Genomic DNA, 20,335 nt, shown 5'->3' with positions numbered 1-20,335 from the left:
GTGTGTAAGATCTAATGGAGATGAGACTATTCTCTTCTTAGGTGTGTCAGCTTTACAGAGCTCACCAGCACATAAAGAGGATCTTGGCATTGTTACACTGGCGAACATAGAAGACGCTTCATACATCCGGGTGGATGACTTGCATTGTCAAGATCTTTTAAAAGATCTGGGCGTTATTAGAGGTGGGTGTTTAATTGTTGATTAATTAAAACACAACCATACATGAATTATCCAGGTAAACCTTTTTCTTCCGATAGGTAAAAAAGAACTCTGAGAGAACTGGAATCACACTCTTGCCTCAACTACACCAATCTGAATGTAGAGGAGGAGAACTCTGTTTAGGTATTTGATAACGTAGATAGGTGAAATTCTCAGAGACCTCTATGCAGACCAGATGTTCAAGTAGTTATGGTTTTACAAATCTGTTTAAATATAAGTATCTCTGTGAAATCTGGCATGATTCCTTGGTTGCAAAGTAATTCATTGCTCCTCATTTTGTTCAAATCAATGTAAATCAGTATAAGTTTGATACTTCCTACAATATGAAGGAAAAGTTCTTATAAAACCAACTTCAGATTAGGAAAATAAAACTCCCTGGGCTGCTGTCATAGTCAGTGTAAAGTCAGAGGCTCCCTGTATACCTAAAGTTAGACTTTAGTGGTAGCATGCTATCTTCAGAAGTGATATAATCATACAGTATCCCTGGTCCTGTTTCAGTTTCTTTCTCCCTCCAACTCTGCTAATACAGCTGTTTTCTGGATCCATGCTGTGATTATGGACTTAAATTTAAAAAATAAAAAAAGAGAGAGAAGGGAGAAAAAATTGCTACCACTGAAGACAACTACCATCGAATCTTGTCCTTAATACATGCTCTGGAAGGAGCTGAAGTGATCCTTTGTGAGCAGCCCATTTACTGGGGACATTTCCATCACAGATTTTTAAATACGTCCATGTGTCATTTCTCTGTGACTTGCTCTCAGCTCCTGAGTAGTGCAAGTATTTCTTCTGCAACAGCACTGTAGCACTGAAGTGATGGTAAATACAATTTTTTCTACAGCAGCTTTTAGGACCAATCCTGATGTTTGACCTGGAGAACATTGGCTTGCTGGGGAATGTGTAGAAGCTGCACAGGAGCTTGTGGCTGTAGCAACTGTACTCCATTAAGTACAGATATCCAAACCAAACTGTTTTATAGATCTGAAACAATATGTTGTCATCATCCAAAACATAAAACCATGGCAAATACCTCTGAAGACAGAAGTGCAACAGCAAACATTGGAGCTGTCAATTTGTGTAAACCCAAGAGCATCATAAACAATTAAAATCGGAAATGTCAAGCATGACTTACATTCAAAACTAATCACTGTGATATTACCTTAAAGCTCAAAAGGCTCTGCCAGGCAGGTTGCAGGGACAGCAGAGGAGGCATTTGTAACATGAAAAGTCATTTCTCACTAGAATCTTTCAGGGTCTGAGTCTGTGAAAAGAAGTCTTCAATGGTGAGAACAAGGAAAAAAAATCAGCTTGCCCTTAGGAAAGTAAGGCTTGTAAAGCTCATATAGCTCTCTTTTAATAACACATTTTTAGATACCTGTGCTTTTGAATGCCTACTTTAAAGAACACTCACCCTTTGGAGCCCTTTCATGAGGACGTATAATCTATGATAAAAACTTCTTTTAGTCACGTCAGTGTGTGTGTCCGTATGTCAGACCTCAAACAGGGAAGAGAACCACTGGATAGTAGTCCCAGTGACAACACAGAGACTGATTACCAAGAGTAAAACTCTCAATCACTCTTACAGACATCTTTTATGTTTCTTTCATTTCTACCTGAAGTTGTTACATCAAGGTATTAAGACACTTCATTTGATGTTTGTGGTGGTCTGAAACTGAAGCCCTTCTACCTCATCTGAAATACAATGTCTGCATTTCTGCTATAGCTTATTTTCCTTAGCTCAGCTATGTTCAAACCTATTTACCAAGGTAAATCCAAAGGATTTACATATTAAAAACTCATCACTCCTTTGAATCCCCTGAACAGTTTATTCCACTAATTTCAGTAAGGGATATTTCTTTAGAGAGTTTACCGGATGCCTTCAGAACTTGATGGAACTTTATCACTGTTAGCCTGTCATCAAAGTCATCAAAGTGTTTAATCAATGCCTGCCAATGCTGAGCTGTTAGCATCCACTCATCCCCTTCACTACAACACCTTAGTTTCATTTATGCAGCTGAATTTGCATCAGGAAAATTTCATAGGCCTCAGCCCAGGGTTTGCATGAGGTTGCAAACTCAAACCATGTTCAGGTTAGTCAGGAGCAGCCCCAGAGCCAGTTCTGTTTTGCCTCTGCTGTGTCCAATCTAATTAATCACTGTTACTCACTGGAGCCTGGATCCATGATGGGTCCTTTGGGAACCCAAGCTATGTCTTCTTCTATGTCTATACTAAATTGGAGAAGCAAAGGTCTAAGTGGTCCATCCTGAATCCTGTCTTATTTCCACTTTCTGGGATCCTTTGGGAGTATATTTCTCACCCTAGTTCTGGTGTTGGCTACAGAAAAGACAAAACGTAAGCAGAACACACTTTTGTATATAAGTTTAAGGGACCTCTTTCTAATAATGCAATGGTACTGTGATGGCAGTAACAATCTCCATTTCCATTAGTCTGTTTTCCTTCATCCCTAAAATGGCACACAAAACACACTCACTCCAGAATGTAGGGTGATTTGTATGAAAGTCTACCCTTGGCCAAGCCTGTACTTGACAGCTCTTGTGCTTTGCAGAGGATTATTTCAGGGGGCAATCGAGGAGAGAACAACTGAAGACTGAAGCTGTTTGTATACACACAGATGTGTATTCCTGGGCTAACATTTCCCTGCCTGACCTCAGCAAGACTAGATGAAACACAGCACTAGCTGCTGAGTCAGTGAGGCACTTTGAACTGATAACCATGGCATGTTCTGTGATGTGGTTTGCCTGGAAACGTATTTGTTTCTTTTGAAAATACAAAATACCAAAATGACATCAGCTGTAGTGTGCATTGAAAAACCTAGGCTGAGATGGCAAGCTGTTTTAGTCCATAAATGATTGCAGATGTTTGGGTGAGGTTGCAAAACACGAGGCTTTTCAAACACGGACATTTGGGGAAGGAAGCTAGGGACATATATAATCGTGAACATATTTTTTATATACTGCAGCCTGTCAGCTGGTCCCATTTCAGATGGGCAGTTATTAAAGATGTGCAAAAGTAAGTGGAAACTATGATAGCTGCAATGCATCTGGTTTACTCAGTGTTTTCTATTTCTGACTCTATAGGCTTTCCTCCCTTTGTCTGATGCCAGTTACATACTAAACACATAGAACTGTCAACAGGCTGAAGAAGAGGCCTAGGAGGTATACTGCTGGTTTTTATCACCAGATTGCAAAAGCATATAGCCTGAGCTGGTTTTCAAGCAGGCTAAGTCCCAGCTCTATGTCCCAGGAGCCTGCTTTGCTAACTAGGATCTGGATGGTACCAATTTAGAAAGCTCTCTAAGTATGTGATACCCTTTAAGTGAATGAGTCATTTGCCAGAGTCACAGGCATAGGAACAGGATAGAAAGAAGAGCTGCTAGATGAAGAACTACTGGCATTACATCTTCCTCCTGATCTTCAAATTTGGGCCTTTTGGCCCTGAATTCCAGAAGGAAGGTCCCATTGGTTCTTCCCGATGCAGCATCAAGAACGTGAGTGACAAGGGCTGTTGGAGGACATGGATACCTGCTTCCCAGCCGTAAGAAAAAACAAGTCATCGTGTGCCTTCACTTTCAAAAAGCCACTGGCAGACAAAATTTGTCATGACAAAATAATTTTTTTGTGTCACCTCTTTGGGCCAAATTGCAGCTTTTTAATACCTTGCCATGTGGTAATTCTAACAAATCCTTCAGCTGGATTTCTTAGAATTATCACAACAAATCAGTCACAACAAATTTTAGGTTAGAAATCCTAACCCTCTATGCAGCTGTGGGCAGAGAGTGCGGAGGGCCTTGCTGCAGTGTGTTTGCAGTTGTTCTGCAGCATTATCTCTAGTTATGTGTTAAGTTCCTGTAAACCCAGCTAGCGACACCTCTGCATTCCTGTGTTTATTACTGATGACAAATAAAAAATAAAGCTTCGAGTATTAACATGGCAGAAAATCTCATCATTCAGTTCTCTTAAAAATTAAACTGTCAACTACTTTTTCAAAGTTGTCCTTTTTAGGAAACTGAAACTTTTGTGAAGTGCAGTTGGAAGATGGATAATGTAATTTCTTTCCTGATCGGTGTTGTTCTTTTCTATTTGACAGACATTTTATTTTAAAGTATGGGTTTGATATAAGTGTGCCAAAAAGGCTGAAATTGAATTGCAGAAGGCTAGGGAAGAAAATCTGTTGTTTTTTTGAAATGCGCAAAACTATTTAGATGGGGATTTTTTTACTCTATGGGTTCAAGAAATAATAATGCAAATAAATCAAATTTTTTTAATTAAAATAAAAAATCTACAAAGGAATTGCAAAAGATATCACATTAGATTAGTAAGTAATTGCACATAATTGAGACTCAAGAATTTAAAAAATGGGTTTCAGGTACATAGATCCAAAAACCCTCTATAAATATTGTGTGTGCTAAAAGGCAAAATTTAGCAAGCGATTTCAAAATCCCTTGCTGATATTCTGTCACGTGTTCCTTTCTAAGTACACCCAGCTTCATAAATATGTTTCTGTTTAAAATGTCTTCTCAATGTCTTAAAGGTTCGGTAAAACTTAGCAGCTGGGAGGAGAAAAAAGCAGAAAGTCCTTGCTGGTTCTGTCCACCGAACAGCAGCAGACAGCATCCTAGATTGAAACTGGTGCCCCAAGTGGCACCAGGGACTAAGGGTTTCATCAAGAGCAGAGTTATCCATAGGAATAACTGGAAAATGGTGGGACAACTCACATGACTGCAGGATTGTGACGGATAGAAACAGGCTGTTTCAAAAAGACAGGCAGGGCAAAACTGGAGGACTCTCACTCTTTGTCAAGGGGAACTTCTGATGCATAGAAGTCAACCACAGCAACTGTGGAAGCCCTACAGAATGCCTTGGGTCAAGATCAGAGAAGTCATCTTCAAGGGGGATATTTCAAGGCAACTTCTACTGACCTCCAAACCAAGACAATGAGGCCAACAAAGGCATATTCAGGTCACTTCAGCAAGCTTTGGAAGGTTAACATAACCTGGTTCATGTGGGTGATTTCAGCTGTCCAGGTATTTGTTGGAAGAACAATAGAGCAGCTCACGTTATCCATCAAGTTCCTAGAGTGCCTAGAGGACTACTTCCTCATACAAATATTAGAGATGTGCCAAGCAGGAATGAGGCACTGCTGGACTCACAAACCAAGAAAACCTGCTTTGAAATATCTTGGTCAGTGATAGCTTTGGCTGTAGTGATCACAGTTTTGGGGAGTTTGGGATTCAGCTGGGCATGCTGAAGGCTAGTACTAAACCAAAGGTTTTAGACTTTAGAACAGCAAACTTCAGCTCACTCAAAGCTCAGGTGGCAGGCGGGGCAGGTAGAAAAGGAGGGCAGTAGTGTCCTCTGGAACCTTCCATGGAGTAAAAACATGCAAACAGGCTGGAAAGCATCCAGAGAAGGGAAACAAGGATGATCAAAGGACTTGAAAGCCTGCCATATGAGGAAAGAACTGGGTTTGTTTGGCCTTGAGAAAAGAAGGCTTAGGGGAGACCTAATCTTGCAGGGGACCATGTCTGAGAGAAGCTGCCACTGCCATGCAAGTAACATTAACACAAAGCAACAAGGACCTGATAGCAAGATGGAAGCATTATTGAGACAACAGAAGTGCTTGGTTGCATCAACTTTATGGCACCATCCAAGCTCCTGAGTCAGGACTTCCGGTGTCTTCCAAGACTGTAACTTGGTAACTCTTGGTAGTGACAGTGAGCATCAAAAGGAAGGAGGGACAACAGTGCAAAAGCTGTTGTGCTACAAAGAGGGTAAAATCAATTTTTGGTTACATCATGCAAAAGCACAATTCTGCTTCATAGAACATTGCATGTTTCTGTGCTTCAAGTGATGAGGCTTTCACATTCTGGCTGCTTCTGGGGTAAGATGTAAGCCTGGGTCATGTCCAAGCAGAATTTACCTGCAGTGATGGCAATAGCATGTTACACCAGCAAGGACTAAAGACATGCTGGTGCTGGAGGAAATTCTCTATACTCTGGTTGTTTTGGTCTGAGGGCTGAGGAGCACAGTGCCTTCATGTTTCCCTTTCTTGGGCAACAGCACGTATCAAGCAGTCTGATCTCCACATCACTCTAAACTAGACGTTGTTGGCGATTACTTTGAAACAGCTCATTCTTTAGTAAATGCCATCTTGATGACATTATTTTTGGTAGTGGTCTAGAAGCTATACTAGGTGTGGAATCGGTATTCCTATTTAAACCTTGCAGTCACAAGAGGTAGTAGCACATAAACATTCGGAGGAGGGCTGGCTTGGCCAAGATGCTCTGCAGACATGGTAGTTCCCCTATAGAACCAATGGGTTTGCTTAATCCCCCAGTATGCCAGAAGGGGGTTTATGAGGCTTTCCAGGATGTGATCCAGAGGACCTCATGGGTTTTTTCTCCTTTTTGTTCTGCCTTGGACAAGAAGATAATTTCAGATTGAGGCATCTGTAGCATATGTTTTCTGCAGAGCCGGTGATAACAGAAACGTCCCAGTGAGGTCCCTGTATGAGTTACGTCACTTGTTTTTTGACTCTGCAATCAGAGAGGAGCTAGCAAGGAAGCCTGCTGTCAGTGCTGGAGAAAGGATGTAGGTCCTGGCAGCAAGCCCAGGCCTGCTCAGCAGATCAAAGGCTCTTCCCTTGGCTCCCATAGCAGCCGGAAAAGCAGCTGCCCAGTACCCTTTCAGCATCCTTCATTCCTTTCTCTTCTGCCAGCAAATAACTTCTTTTTGCTCCCCACCTCAGCAAGAGTCCCTTTTTTTTTTCCCCTTGGTATCCTGCCAAGTAAGGTCCTTTTATGGACAGTGCTTGTGTTTACTACCTGCAGATCCCAGGGCCAGCCAGTGGAAACGCACTGGGAATACTCTAGTTCTTACATGCTCCTCCCTTCTCTCAGATATGCTCCCAGCTGCAACTTTAACCTGGAAGATGAGGCAAAGCTGAAAGAAACAAGCCATGCTTATAAATCCCATGCCATTTTCCAAGCCAGCCTGATGGAAGATTTGAATTTGGAAAAGTATTTTTTGTGCCAAAATAGCATAACAGCCTTGCTTTGAAACTTTTCCTGCTCACCTCCCAGAAAAATAAATAGTGTGGCTTTTTTGTGGGCTTCTTCGTGGTGGTTTTTCCTTTTTTAAATACATGACTGCCTTCCTCCAAAGCTGTTGCTTGTCAGTGCTGCTCCTTGCTTCCCTGCTAACTGGTTCCTGACAGGAAATTTGTCCGCCATGAAAGGAGAGTAAAGCAGACATGTCAGAAAACTGCAGACTCTGCAAAAAGAACACTGTGTCTGCTATTACACTGCTGTTTCTGCTTCAGTTACACTATGGGCTGGTTGATAGGAGCCTTTAAAAACAGCAGCACTGAGCTTCAAAGGCTCATGCAGCCCTTACATACCAAATTACTGCTAAATAGGGGATGAAAGCCTGACCCGAGTGCCCCTCTGGCGGTGTCTGCATCACCAGCACCTTTCCTCCTCCCTGGTTTTATGAGTTGATCAGCCCAGTAGTGGTAGGTGGATAAGCTGCCCTGCACGAGTCTGCTAAAGGTCTTGAAATTATTTTTGTAGTTGCTTTTGTAAGCACTGCGAGGCACTCCAGCCTGCAGTCACAGTCGCACTGTGGATGCGAGGCTTTCCTTGCTCAGTAAGCAGTCCCGAGCTTGGGTTTGCTGACTAATTATCTGCCGTCATCAAGATTAGTATGAGAGCAATGTTTTAAAAGATCTTTGTTTCCAATGTGAGTTTCTAATGGCTGTTAAAATGGTGAGTGTTTGGGAGCTCCTCTGGGGAGCTCTTCTCCCTGTGTTCACACACTGCTAATAACACCTTCATATGGGTTTGCCTACTACAAATTGCCAGTAATTAATAATATTCTGTATAGAAGCATCAGAAACAGTTGATGCATGCGACTGCAGGCTGGCCCAGTGCCTAGCCCAGATGCTTTTCTTTGCCTCAGTTTCTCCTTCAGTAAAATCAAGAGAATATGAGACTTAGTAATGCTTGTCAAATGTTTATGGATGGGTGGTGGAAACCATTGGAAATTACAGGTGCAGAAGCATAACAGGTTATTTTCCATAGCTTTCCTTATTATACCTGATGGTTTTATAATGGAATCTAATTTTCTAACTCATCTTTTGCATAAATATTCCATATTAGACAGTAGTGGCACTGTGGGGGAAGTTGGAATAAGTAGAGAGAGTGAACTGCAGGATCATTATCACCAGAAATACATATCCTTGTTTATTATCATACCTCTAACAAGGCACAATTATTCCTGTATTTTTTTTTCTCATTGTTCTTAACTGTTCTTCTCCATGTGTTTCCTACTACCATTTCTTTATTATGTGTATTGCAAAACTTCTCATGGGTCCAGTGAGGCACCAGTATCACAGAAAAGCAGTGGAGCCCCTTGTGTATGTGTAGACTTTTCTTTCTATCTTCATTTTCTGCCTTCTCTGCCTTTCTTGGCATCTTCCCACTTGCCTCTTCTTTCCTCCCTGTGAGTGTGGTTTCATCTTTACTACGACTGAAGCAAGTAAGTCTGATGAAACAAATATAAAGAAGGAGGGCAAAACACTCTCTGGTGTTTTGTTCAGTAGTGAAACACCAAGCATTATAAAATATCAAACCCCCAATGGCTCTGTAGGAAAATTCAGGTAACCAGTAAAACAAATGGATACCCAGAGTAAACATGTGGATTCACCAGGCAGGATTCAATTCAAGACCATGATGTGTCTTTATCCCAGGAGAGATATGAGACAGTCATAGGCCCTGGACTTAACAGTTTTTAAAATTCTGGAAAATTAATCATTACAGTAAGTCTTTAAAGGATTTCAAGGAGTGGGTGAAGAAAGTAATTTGTCTTGAGAGGACAGCTCAGTGCTTTCTTGATCTTTTTACTGTCCCGGTAAATCATTTATCAGGGGAAATTTTCAGAAAACTCCCACACAAACTATGCTAGACAGAGTCTCCCAAAAGTAATATTACTCCTCTTTTATGCTTTCCAGACCTAAAAAAAAGAGAGTCTGTAAAACCAGGGTGATACAGGCCCCTGCTTGATAGTGTGAGGGCTTAAAAGCTTCCCTTTTCTGAAATATTAAGTGAATTGTTCATGACTATGAGGATGTTCGTTTCTCATTTAACCTTGCTTTTATGTGTTTTGTTTCTGTGATACATGACACAAAATTCAAAATAGTAACACAGTGTGAGATCTTTTCTCTTTTGAATTATTAGAATGGAATATAAGGTTTATTTTTTTTCCCCATTAATTGTTCTGGTTGATTTCACTAGCTTAGAGCAGAGATGTGGTTTGGGCGGCTCAGATTTTAAAATATTAAGAGAAAGGGGAAAAAAAGGCAAAAAGGAGGAATTTTTCCCTGCAAATCAGAGGCCCCCAGAAAATCTGGGATCATATACATCACTTCTGGAAGGATACATTTTAACTTGTGTTCATCAGTTATGAGGTTTTCTCTGGTCTAAAATATCCCAAACTATTCTCTGTCATTTATATGCAGCATTAACTCCAAATCTGGGGTAACAATAATGAGGTATTAAAAAAGAATTTCTCTCTATTTATATTTTGAGTTTCAAACATTTCAGTTGCAATTGATTTATTACAGGAATATTAATTTAATTCAAGGACCAGAGCTTTGAGAGCTTTCTAACAAAATGTTGTTTGGCAATACAAATGGGACTATGAGGAATAATGGAAAATTTCTATTATTGCTTTTGCCACAGCTGTGGCCATTTTCCCATCACAGATGTTAGCACATTGTGAAATGGAATAGTGTAAGAAGCACAAGTAATAACTTTGTTATTAAAATTTAATTTTCAGCAAGAAAAACAAAAGCAGGTGTTGAAAAAGTTTTGTGTAAATGAAAAGTGTATGCACAGAGAAAGTAGCTATACATGCAAGAGAAAGGTACCTTTTTTAATTGTTTACACATGGCATGAACTGATATATTTTAATAAAGCTCCTTCATCCTAATTATCTAATTAGCCACACTTCCTGTGGGCTGTGAGAAACCTGAAGAAACTGAAAAGAGGTGAAACAGCAGGGAAGGTGGAGATTATGCAGAGATAAGGGACTGAAGTGAGACAGAAGTAATCCAGGAGAAAACAGGCTTCATCTGCAATGTTTCTCATGGAAAAATTGTCCTCACCTTTGCCAACCTTGAAAATTAGAGGTTTTAATTGTGGACTCAACATAAGAAACCTGTGGTTTTCTCATTCAGATTTCCAATAAAATTTTATTCTCCTCACCCCAGAGAGTATTTACCTGGCACACAGACCTGCTCCTTGTGCCCTTACTCGTCTCTGCTCTAGGACTGTGTCTCTGCTGCCTCCATGTCTCAGGAAGACAGTGTTAGCTGTGTGCCAGCTTTAAAGCAAACATGGCTACAAAATCCCTTCCCCACAGCAGCTATTTTGAACAAGCTGCTGTGAAGGAATTTCTGCCAAAAACAGAAGAGAAAAAAAGGAACTGGTATCTCAAAATGCTTTCCTCATTGCAGCAGTCAGCTGAGGAGGAAGGTCAGGACAGAACAACCTAATGCTGTTCTCAGAGAATGTGGGATAAGGAAAGAGGGTAGGAGACACTGAAATATGTTCATAAAGGAGAGAAGGAAACCTCCAGATCCACAAAGAGGAGAGGCTAATGTGCCTTCAAAGTACATTTAACGTGGGATTGCTGACATGTCATCACAAGCACCAGCACAAAGCTATTACATGGGTCACTGCAGGGACAGGGTTACCGTGCCCTTCTGTAATCCTGTTGGATTTATTTTATATTTAACTTTCCTGTTGAATTCCACCTTGTATAATGTTTGGTTTAGGAATAAGTGCTACAGCGTTCCATTTTTTTAATTCTCCCCTGGCAATAGGACTTGTAACCCCAACTCCCCCCACATAATTTTTGTATGAAAGGTAATGTAAAGTCTCTTTGAATAGTATCCTTCACTCTTTACAGGTATTTTTCATGGGAAGTTCAAAGAGAACTTTCTATTTCTCAGGTACTCATGTTGTTTTTGCAGGTGCTTTACAAAAATTTTCATTAACAAATAAACAGTAAGAGTCAGGTATGATGAAAATTGCTCAGCCACAAACCATCACCATTGAATATGCTAAGATACAGTTGAAGGGAGTTGTTTATAAAGTGCTAAAATCTGACCTAGTTCCATAAGAAGTGTTATAGAATGATGCTGCACACAACAAAAAATACCAAAAATCTTTTTCCAAGCTTTGTGAATAGTAAAAGAGGTGACTATGTTCATTATTACAAACACTTTTAACCCAAGCTGCTTTTTAATGAAGTTTCACTGACACACTAGCAGCCTTCTATGATCCAAAATACAGAACCATCATCCTTCTCCTTTTCCACAAAAAAAAAAAAAAAAAAAAAAAAAAAAAAAAAGTGGTTTTAGAAGCAAGCAAAAAGAAAGCAAAAAGCAGCAGCACCTCAAACATATTACTGATGTCAGAAAACATGTGGCAAAAATCCCAAATATAATACCTTCAAACTTCAGTTCTCATACCCGGGTTTTGGTATGGGTATGGCGGGAGAGTGTTGAGACAAGGTCAGGGTCTAAACTGCGTGTGCTCCAAGCATTTGCGCAGAAACTGGTGGGCCCTGGCTTGCCTGGGATCCTAGGAAACAAGACTTTCTAGGGATGTTTCCATTGAAGGAAGACGTAGCATCAGCAGGTCAACAGCTGCCTTTGTTGAGGACACCTGACCAGCAGCAGTCACTAAGTCCATCCATAGTTTCTCCTTTGGTGACAGTATGAAGAATTTCCCAAAACACCTGTGCCTGAGCCCTGCCTCCCTTGTCTGGGTCACTTGTGCACAAGGTCATAACATTGAGCTGTGCAGGTGGTTCTTAGGACACACAGCCTGAGCAAGACTCATCAACTACAACTTACTAAGCACAGAAGCAATCCCAGTAGCTTCATGTTTTTGACAGTGGTGGTCTTGCATCAATTCAGAGTTTATATACTTCCTCAGAAATCCTCTTACTAATTTTGAAAATAGTAGAAGTAATGGATATTTCTTTCTGCTTCTTGATAAATACATTGAAGACTGTGAACAAAATCCAGACAAAATGTTGCTTGAGGCAGAAGCCAATATATTTGAAGGAGTCCTTGACATCTTCTGGAACAGAAGATATCTTGCTATTTTTCTTTTTTTTTATTTTTAATGTATCAGACTCATGAAAGCAAGGCTCTATTTACAAACCTATCTGAACAAATAGCTCCAAAGACAAAAGGTAATTGCCTGACGATTGCCACTGTGGTAGCAACAGAAATTTAATTATTAATGGTAAGACTTCATCTGCACCATTTCTGCAGACTATAATGCCTTGTGGGATAGGGAATGTGCTTCATTAGGGGCTTCTCTTAAAAAACAAATGCAAACCATATGCACGTTCAGCTCAAGGTCTTTACCTCAGAGATAATTGTGTCCACAGCTACATACTGCCTGTTAGCTAAATGTCATTCAAGGTCTTCCTTGTAATATTAGAAGCATGAGTAATAGCAGATTAACCAAGTTCCTGAAAAGTATTTTGAGGGCTATTCTTTAGAGCAAATTAGATCGTGGGACATTGCTCAAGGCAGAGAGAGGACTTTGGAAACCTTAAGGAACGAAGCAGTCCTCTTGACGTTTACTGCAGGGTTGTCTGTATGTTGTTAGGCACAGGGCTTTTGCATGTGAATAAGAGCTACATGTACATGGACAGAGTGTTAAAAAATGAAATCTGGGGGAAGTTAGTTCAAATGGTGCCTACACATTTGGGATCTCCGAGGTTGCGGGTAGCAAGTGCACAGGCTAAGGTCCAAAGTTCCAATGAGACACAGAGAGGGATCACAATATTCAGAAATACAGCACCTTATTTGACAGGAAATAAAATACAGAAGCACGAGCATGTAAGCATATGTATTGTGTTAAGCATATGCATTGTGTATTGTCCTTAAATATAGTTGCTGGTAAAAGGGGATTCTGCTATAAAGACAGAACCATATCTCTACTCAGTTCTTTGGTAATTTAGCTACTTTTTGTTTCATCAGATAGAGAGATATTCACCCTGACAAGGGGTTCCCTCAGACCTGGGGACATTAACCAATTGCAGTTTAAAGACACTCAGAGTGGGCATGAATGAGTAAAGACAGAAGGAAAAGAGTGTGAGGGACCAGCATGTGTGAGAGTGAGAGAGGGAGAACTGCTATTTCTTGTAGGAGTTAAGCTGGGAAATGATACCTGTCCTTAGGTATTATGGTGAGTGAAGCCCAGTGTTGGGTCTGGACCTGCTAGTTTAACCGTTGCAGTGAAGAGATCTGACCTTCTGATGGCGGCCACATGGCCCTGAGTCTGTGAAGTGGCACAAAGTGGTACAAAGCTGGCAGCTTGCCCTTGCAGGGCAGCATTGAGTGGTCCTCAGAGGGACAGCAGTGAGTTATGCATCACAAGCTGCTTAGTGTCCTGCCACAGTAAGCACCCCCACCCAGTCCCAGAAATGCTCCTGCTCATGGCTGCTCAGTGGAGCTATGGATGTGCTGGAAAAATCATGGTGCGTTCTTACTACATGATATACGTGTACACAGTCACATATCTGGATCTATTTCTTTTCAGTTTATACCTGTGTAGTTCTGTTGACCTTGGTGGATTTATCCAGGTGTATGTCAGGCCAGAATCAAAGCCTCTTCTCTGTCAGTGAAAAGGAGTCAGAAGCTGGGCTGGTGTGCTAAACACAACACATGATTACTAGGAGAAATGACTTGGCAGGAGTTGAAGCACCAGACATACAGAAAATGTTTGCTTTGAAATTCCAGAGACTTGACTGTCCCTTTGGTTTTTTGGAATGCTTTGATTTAGTCATGTGGGGTGGGAGCTGGCTGTAACCTTGCAAGGGCACTGGGAACAGTACCTCTTGTGCAGCTACAGGAGATGTGAAGGGAATTAACTGTCAGCAAGCTTCAGGGAGACAGCAGATGTATACGTGGTTAAGAGAAGTTTGGCTGGCTTGTAAAATTTATTTCCACCACAAGATCAAAAGTGTATAAAATATGTAATCCTTGGATGTGTAATGTATAACAGGACAGAGCAGTGTAAGTGAGGGAAGAGTGAATTCATTGCATGCAAATGGCTGAACAGTTTCACTCGTAATTACTTGAGAGCAGGAAAAAAGAAGGCTCCTGCAGTTTCCGCAATTACAAATTACACATGCCCACAAGGAACTCAGGATTTGGTGCATTTTAATAATCCATTTTATGATTGATTTTCAGAAGTAAACATTCCAAGCCAACTCTGCTTGCTTTTGGGTGCAATTTACAGGACAGCCCTTGCATCAGCAGAATGAAGCATTGACGCAAACCTCCTTGCTGTACTTGAGTGCTCTCCTGATTTACTCACGCGCTCATCAGTTAAAGGTGGCTTGCGTACATTTTCTGCTCCTACTTATGTCACTAGCTCAAGTGTGAGTGTGGATGGTGCTCCCCCCAAAACTTTTTGGTGTCAGAAAAGCAGCAGTGGAACTGGATGCTGTTCCCATGTTGCCTGGGCCTCCTGCTAGACTCCTACCCCATGACGCATGTACACACTGGACATTGTTAATGGGGTTTTCACGAGAGGAGAGAAAAAAAAAAAAACACCTGGCTGAAATTTCCTGACAATAGCTTCAGTAATTCAGCCCTCTTCTATAGCTTTTGTATATTGTTAATAAGTGGTTCCATTTATTTTACATTGTTACACTGGCATTTTTTTTCCTAGGATGATAATAAAAGAAGGATGAGGGAGTAGAAACACTGATTACATACTTTAAATGTGGATGTAACAAAAGGAACGAAAAATTATTACTGCTGTAAGAATGTGCTTCTGTTCCACTTTCTTAATAACCCAGCTATGGAGAAATATTCTGATTAGATTTTTTAAAAATATATGTTCCCACTGAGAAATCAGCTGATTCTTTCTGATTTGCCTTAGTCTCTGTGAATAGTCACATGCATAAACGTCACAGATGATCTCTGATGATCAGATTGGAGGGCACAAGAAACATGCTGACCAGGGAACCAGCACAAGCCATACTACCCATGAAAGTTATAATTTGTCTGTATGGGACCTCTTATCTGTGATCACTCATTTGATGTAATCTAGGAGACTTTTACTGAAGCAAGTTTTGCTGGACAAAAAGGATAGGTAGTCTATAATCATTGCTGTCTTCTTGACTCTAGGCTTGCTAGTGAGGCATCTGCCCATGCTTTTGAATCCCCTTTGACTGAGGTTTGGTTTTTTTACCAGGCATTCTAGGAAGATAGTTGATGCCCCATCCCTGTCAGCACTTAAGAGGCATTTGGGCAATGCCCTTAATAATTTGCTTTAACTTCTTCTCAACCCTGAAGTGGAAGGCAGTTGGACTAGATGATTGTTATAGAACCTTTCCAAACAAAATATTCTATTCTATTCTCTTCTATTCTGTTCTATTCTATTCTATTCTATTCTATTCTATTCTATTCTATTCTATTCTATTCTGTTTACTTAACATTGCACATCACTATAAGGTCATGTTGAACCCTTGGGTGAATAAAACCTACTTTTAGAGCACAACTCTTGTGAAGAGCAGCTGAGGGAGCTGGGGTTGCTCAGCCTGGGGAGAAGGAGGCTTGGGGGAGACCTTACTGCTCTCAACAAGTGCCTGAAAGGAAGTTGTAATGAGGCTCATCTCCCAGGTAATAAAGGGAAGGACAAGAGGAGGTGGCCACAAGATGTGCCAGGGGAGGTTTATATTAGACATTAGGAAAAATTTATCTGCTTAAAGAATAGTCAGGCACTGGAATAAGCTGCTCAAGGAAGTGGTGGAATCACCATCCCTGGAAGTGTTCAAAAGACATGTGGATGTGGCATTTGGGTATATGATTTAGTGATGGACTTGGCAGGGCTGGGTTAATGGTTGAAAGTGATGATCTCAGAGGTCTATTCTAACCTTAACAATTCCATGATTTTATAAAAAAGGTTTTAAACTGTGTTAGAAGGTGGGATAGGAGTTATGAGAAGCTGATTGCTTTTAAGAATGTGGTTTTTAAGGAATGAAAAAGAATTCTATTTTAATTCAATATTGACAGTTTCTTTATGGTTAGTTCAGTTGCCCTAGCTGTGTTGCTGAGAACACTGCAAGCCTTCTGACGATGAGTGCTGCAAACTGCACAGTAAAACATGTCCACGGCAGACAGGAAAATTGCATTTCATACATAATTCACAATGTGCTACAGCAATTCTGTAAGGTCAGTATCTGTTGTGAACTCAGAGGAAATCAGAGAGAAAAGAAACAAGCATTTGGTCTCCTGATCTTAGAAAGAGCTGTCTACAAGCCGCTGATTTGCACTGCATAGCACTACACAAACAGCAAAGAAGAGCTCTTCTATGTATAGGCAAGTAGTGCATCTGAGACAGATAAACTGTGAGAGTAGAATTGCATCTTTTTGTCTCCAGATTTTCATCTCAGAGCTCCACGAGAATGGAGAAAAGAGGCTAAATATAAACAGGGGCAACTTTGTGCAGCAACATGCTGAAGTTGTTTAGCATTGAGATTCCTCTTGCCTAATTGGCCATCCAAAATTAGTCATCTGGACCTGATGTTCAGTAAAGGGAGGGAGGCAGACATTGCCAAAGGGTAGCTCATCTCCTTCAAATATAGCTGTTAAAAGGAGGGTGGGATAAGTTACTTGACAGAGTGCCTGTGGTTTCCAGGTATTTATAGCCATTTATACAGGTTCTCCCAGATTTTTCCTCTTTTTGTTTTCTGGATATATCTGCTAAGTGGAGTTTGAGTGTGCTTTGTATTTGTTTCGGATTTCCTTTTGCAGCAAGGACTGAAATTATTCGGACTGAAACTGCTCAGCACACAGAAGCCAAGTCATAACTGGGATTTTCAGACAGACAGTATTGCAACAGGACATAACAGCATGTTGGAAAACTTCAGGCATTTTGTGCATACTCCGTGCAGTGAGTAGGCACTTAGACATGGACTTTATCCTTCTGGACAAAGAGGGCAATATTTACTGTGTTGTTATAGAAAGCAAAACAGCAGGTGCACAAGAGGCCAATGATCAAACAATGCACTGAGGTCTGAAGAAAAATACGGTGTCCCGGGAGTCTGTAGGAAAGGAGAAATTCAGCTGTCATGACACCTGTTCGGGGAGGGCAGTTAGGCTCAGAAAGAGCATCTGCAAGGCTGCAGTGTGAGGCTGGGCTGGGGAAGGGGCAGGAAGCTTGGAGAGAGGCCACAGTAGAAAACACAGTGAGTGTTTGTCCTACAGACAGAGAGAGATGTGGACACCCCGAGGTAAAGGGCTTCTTTTTCCTACAGGAAGCATGTTTTTGTTTGCCTACATGCTTGTTAGAATGGAAAACTGTCCAGGAACATCAGGACAAAGTCAGGAGAACAATGTGTGTGTGTCTATGCGTGAGCAAGGGAGAAGGGAGTAGTATTTCTGTGAGCAGTGCTCACATGGTCACATACGGGCTAACAAAAACTGAAAAGGCAGCTATTCTTTCTCTGGATGTAATTTGAAAACCATCATTAATTAAATAATGCTGTCCTTTTATTTCCAGACTAGCTTAAGCTGTAACAGAGTGTAGTCTGTTGAATAATGAATATCCTTGCATTTCTTGGAATGTTCTCTAACTAATAATGATGCATGTCAAGAAGAAATATGTGGTTCTCCTTGAGCATCTCCGAAGTTGTTTAAATTTGCCTTTTTAACAAGGTTTTTAATGTAATCACTGCAGAGAAATATCATAAGGTAATGGTGGTTTGTAGATGGTCTGGCAACTATATTAAAATAATAAAATCATAAACCAGTGAGTTAAAACACAGGCAAGAAGAGTGCCAAGCAGGCCACAAATGTGTGGCAGGAATTTTATTTGCAAACACAAGGGATGGCCCACAAAGGCTGCTCACTGGTGGAAGTTCCTATGAGTTTTCACTGATTTCTCTGGCGTTTTTGCATCCACCAATAATTTTGTAAGAGGTGAGCGGCTGGGAAGGCAACGTGTGTCTGTGTATTTTATCCCATGGTGTAGGGCAAGGGTGTGAATGCATTTTAGCAAAACCAGGGTCCCATCAACAGTGGGCAAGTGGAGCTGGTGAGTCACCGAAGGTGCCACTTGTGGTGTGTCATCTTCCACAAAAAATCAAGTGTGTTGCATGTGATCCATTACCTATTTATTTGAATGGACAGTGGAGTGGACTCACCTGCCTGTTTCACCTGCCGTTCTGGCAGCACTAGAGAGCTGTGATAGGGGCTGCCCCTTGGGCTGGGTCACAGCTGCTTGGCGGCATTGGAACAGGAGTTCCTGGCATACTGGTGATCTGAGCATTTCTGAACATACAGTTAAATGTTTACTTAGCAAATAGTCTACAAATGACAAATATCCTCAAATGTTGGTCCTTATTTCAAGTTAAAAGCTGTTATGTTTTCATGAATTCCAAAGGGAAATATCTACTCAGTGCAAATTACCTTTTTAACCCATAACCGACTAATAAAATATTTATAGTCTTTATATTCTATTCACTAGCACATCAAAAATTACATGGATTTGTGTGTTTCTCCCCTCCAAGGCTATGCACTAAAATGAACACAAAATGGCTACTTTCCATTATGCTGTAGCCTCCTTAGTGACTAATGGATTCCATCTACAACAGAAAACAGGTCTGTATCTGCATCCTGCAAACAGCTTTCCTCTGAGTAGCCAGGCAAAACCCCCACATCTGCATGCCTTCAAACACTGGGATTTAAAAACTAGGGAGGTCTTTTTATTTTCTAAGAGAAGCTAGCCTGAAAATAATTTGTATTCTTTTTACTCTGTGTTAGACACAGATGATTAGTCTGAAAGGTAAAGAAAATTCTTTTCAAGTAAATGAATCTATTCATACTTAGATGAGCTATTCTGCGTTGGCAACCTGTGGAAATGGTAATCTAATCATGCCACAGTATTAGTATCCAATATGCTGAAACCTTGTAATTCATAGCTCAAGGGGAATGTGGAAGATAGTTGAGAATCCAGTAATTATAGGGCTGGTGTTAGACTGAGCAGTGGAATAATGTGCATTATTTTTCTCATAAGCAGAATTTTTTTTTTTTTTTTTTAGCCCATAGTGAGCTACTGAGCTGCAGGGTTTTTGTCTTTGACAAAAAGCTGTAGGACATCTGGTGCTATTAACTGTAATTCCCTCCTTGTCCCAGTAACACCTTTATAAAAATAGATGCACATGCATGTACACATACCTTAAAGCTGAAGAAAACATTTTCAAGAAAAAAATTTTCTGAATATATCTCCATATGCTGTTCTGTGAAGAAATGGCAGGGAAGTAAGTTGCATTTGGATCCAAACCAGTTCTTGCTGGGGACACTCACCTCTTTAACCTGTGGTGTTTACCTAGTTTATCTGTGGGAAAAGATCACCTGGGCAGATTCATCCTCATCTAGAAACAGGACACTAGCCAAGCCTTTGAAGCTCTTCTGCTCACTTCCCATAGCATTTTAGTTTTGAGGTTTTAGCCTTTTTATTACTGCAAGTTCTATGTGTTTTTATTTAGTGTTGGGATTGGAGTCTGCATAGTCATTGTTACAAGATACTTTGGGACTTTACATGAAAGCTGTGGACAGACCAAATAGCCCCTCCCAGTGTCATACGCTGAGGAAGCTGAGAATGCTACCCAAAAGGAGCAGCCCATAAAAAAACCCCAAGGATACAAATCAAAGCTCAGGAGAAAAGTATGCCTTGAAATTTGTTGCATCATGCAAGATAGAAGAAAAGCAAAACTCAAAGGCAGAGTTGAAGATGAACATAGCTTTGTAGTGTATGCATGGGTGGCTGTATTTATGTGTTCAGGCAGGTACAAGCACACAGGTATTTATTGTCCTTGTGGGCTCCTCTTCCTTGTCCCACACGCGGTGCCTCTCCCACCTGTCACCCTGATGCGTGTTATACAGCATGGGGAAAGATTTTCTAAATGTGCTTCCAAGAGCAATAATGCCATATTGTTTTTATTAGAAAACTGCATGTGCACGGTAACAATTCATCTAGCCTCTGCCTCATCTGGCG

The 20,335-nt window shown here is 40.8% G+C and overlaps 1 protein-coding gene across 8 annotated transcripts in view; it reads left to right on the top strand.

Annotated features, from left to right (window-relative positions):
- Window positions 1-20,335, top strand: part of DLGAP1 (DLG associated protein 1) — a 403,833-nt gene that overhangs the window by 338,538 nt on the left and 44,960 nt on the right. For 7 of the 8 annotated variants that reach the window (XM_066183026.1, XM_066183018.1, XM_066182983.1 and 4 more), the window contains one exon: window positions 42-182. The exons of the other annotated variant lie outside the window; for it this stretch is intronic. In XM_066183026.1, coding sequence (XP_066039123.1) covers window positions 42-182 — 141 coding nt within the window. The remainder of the gene's footprint in view (window positions 1-41; window positions 183-20,335) is intronic. 8 annotated transcript variants of the gene reach the window in all.

The sequence above is a fragment of the Chamaea fasciata genome, unplaced genomic scaffold, assembly GCF_029207755.1.
Source record: "Chamaea fasciata isolate MVZ Bird 193981 ecotype frontalis unplaced genomic scaffold, bChaFas1.0.hap1 SCAF_1, whole genome shotgun sequence".
Lineage (NCBI taxonomy): Eukaryota > Metazoa > Chordata > Aves > Passeriformes > Sylviidae > Chamaea > Chamaea fasciata.
This window is presented reverse-complemented; position numbering and strand designations above follow the sequence as displayed.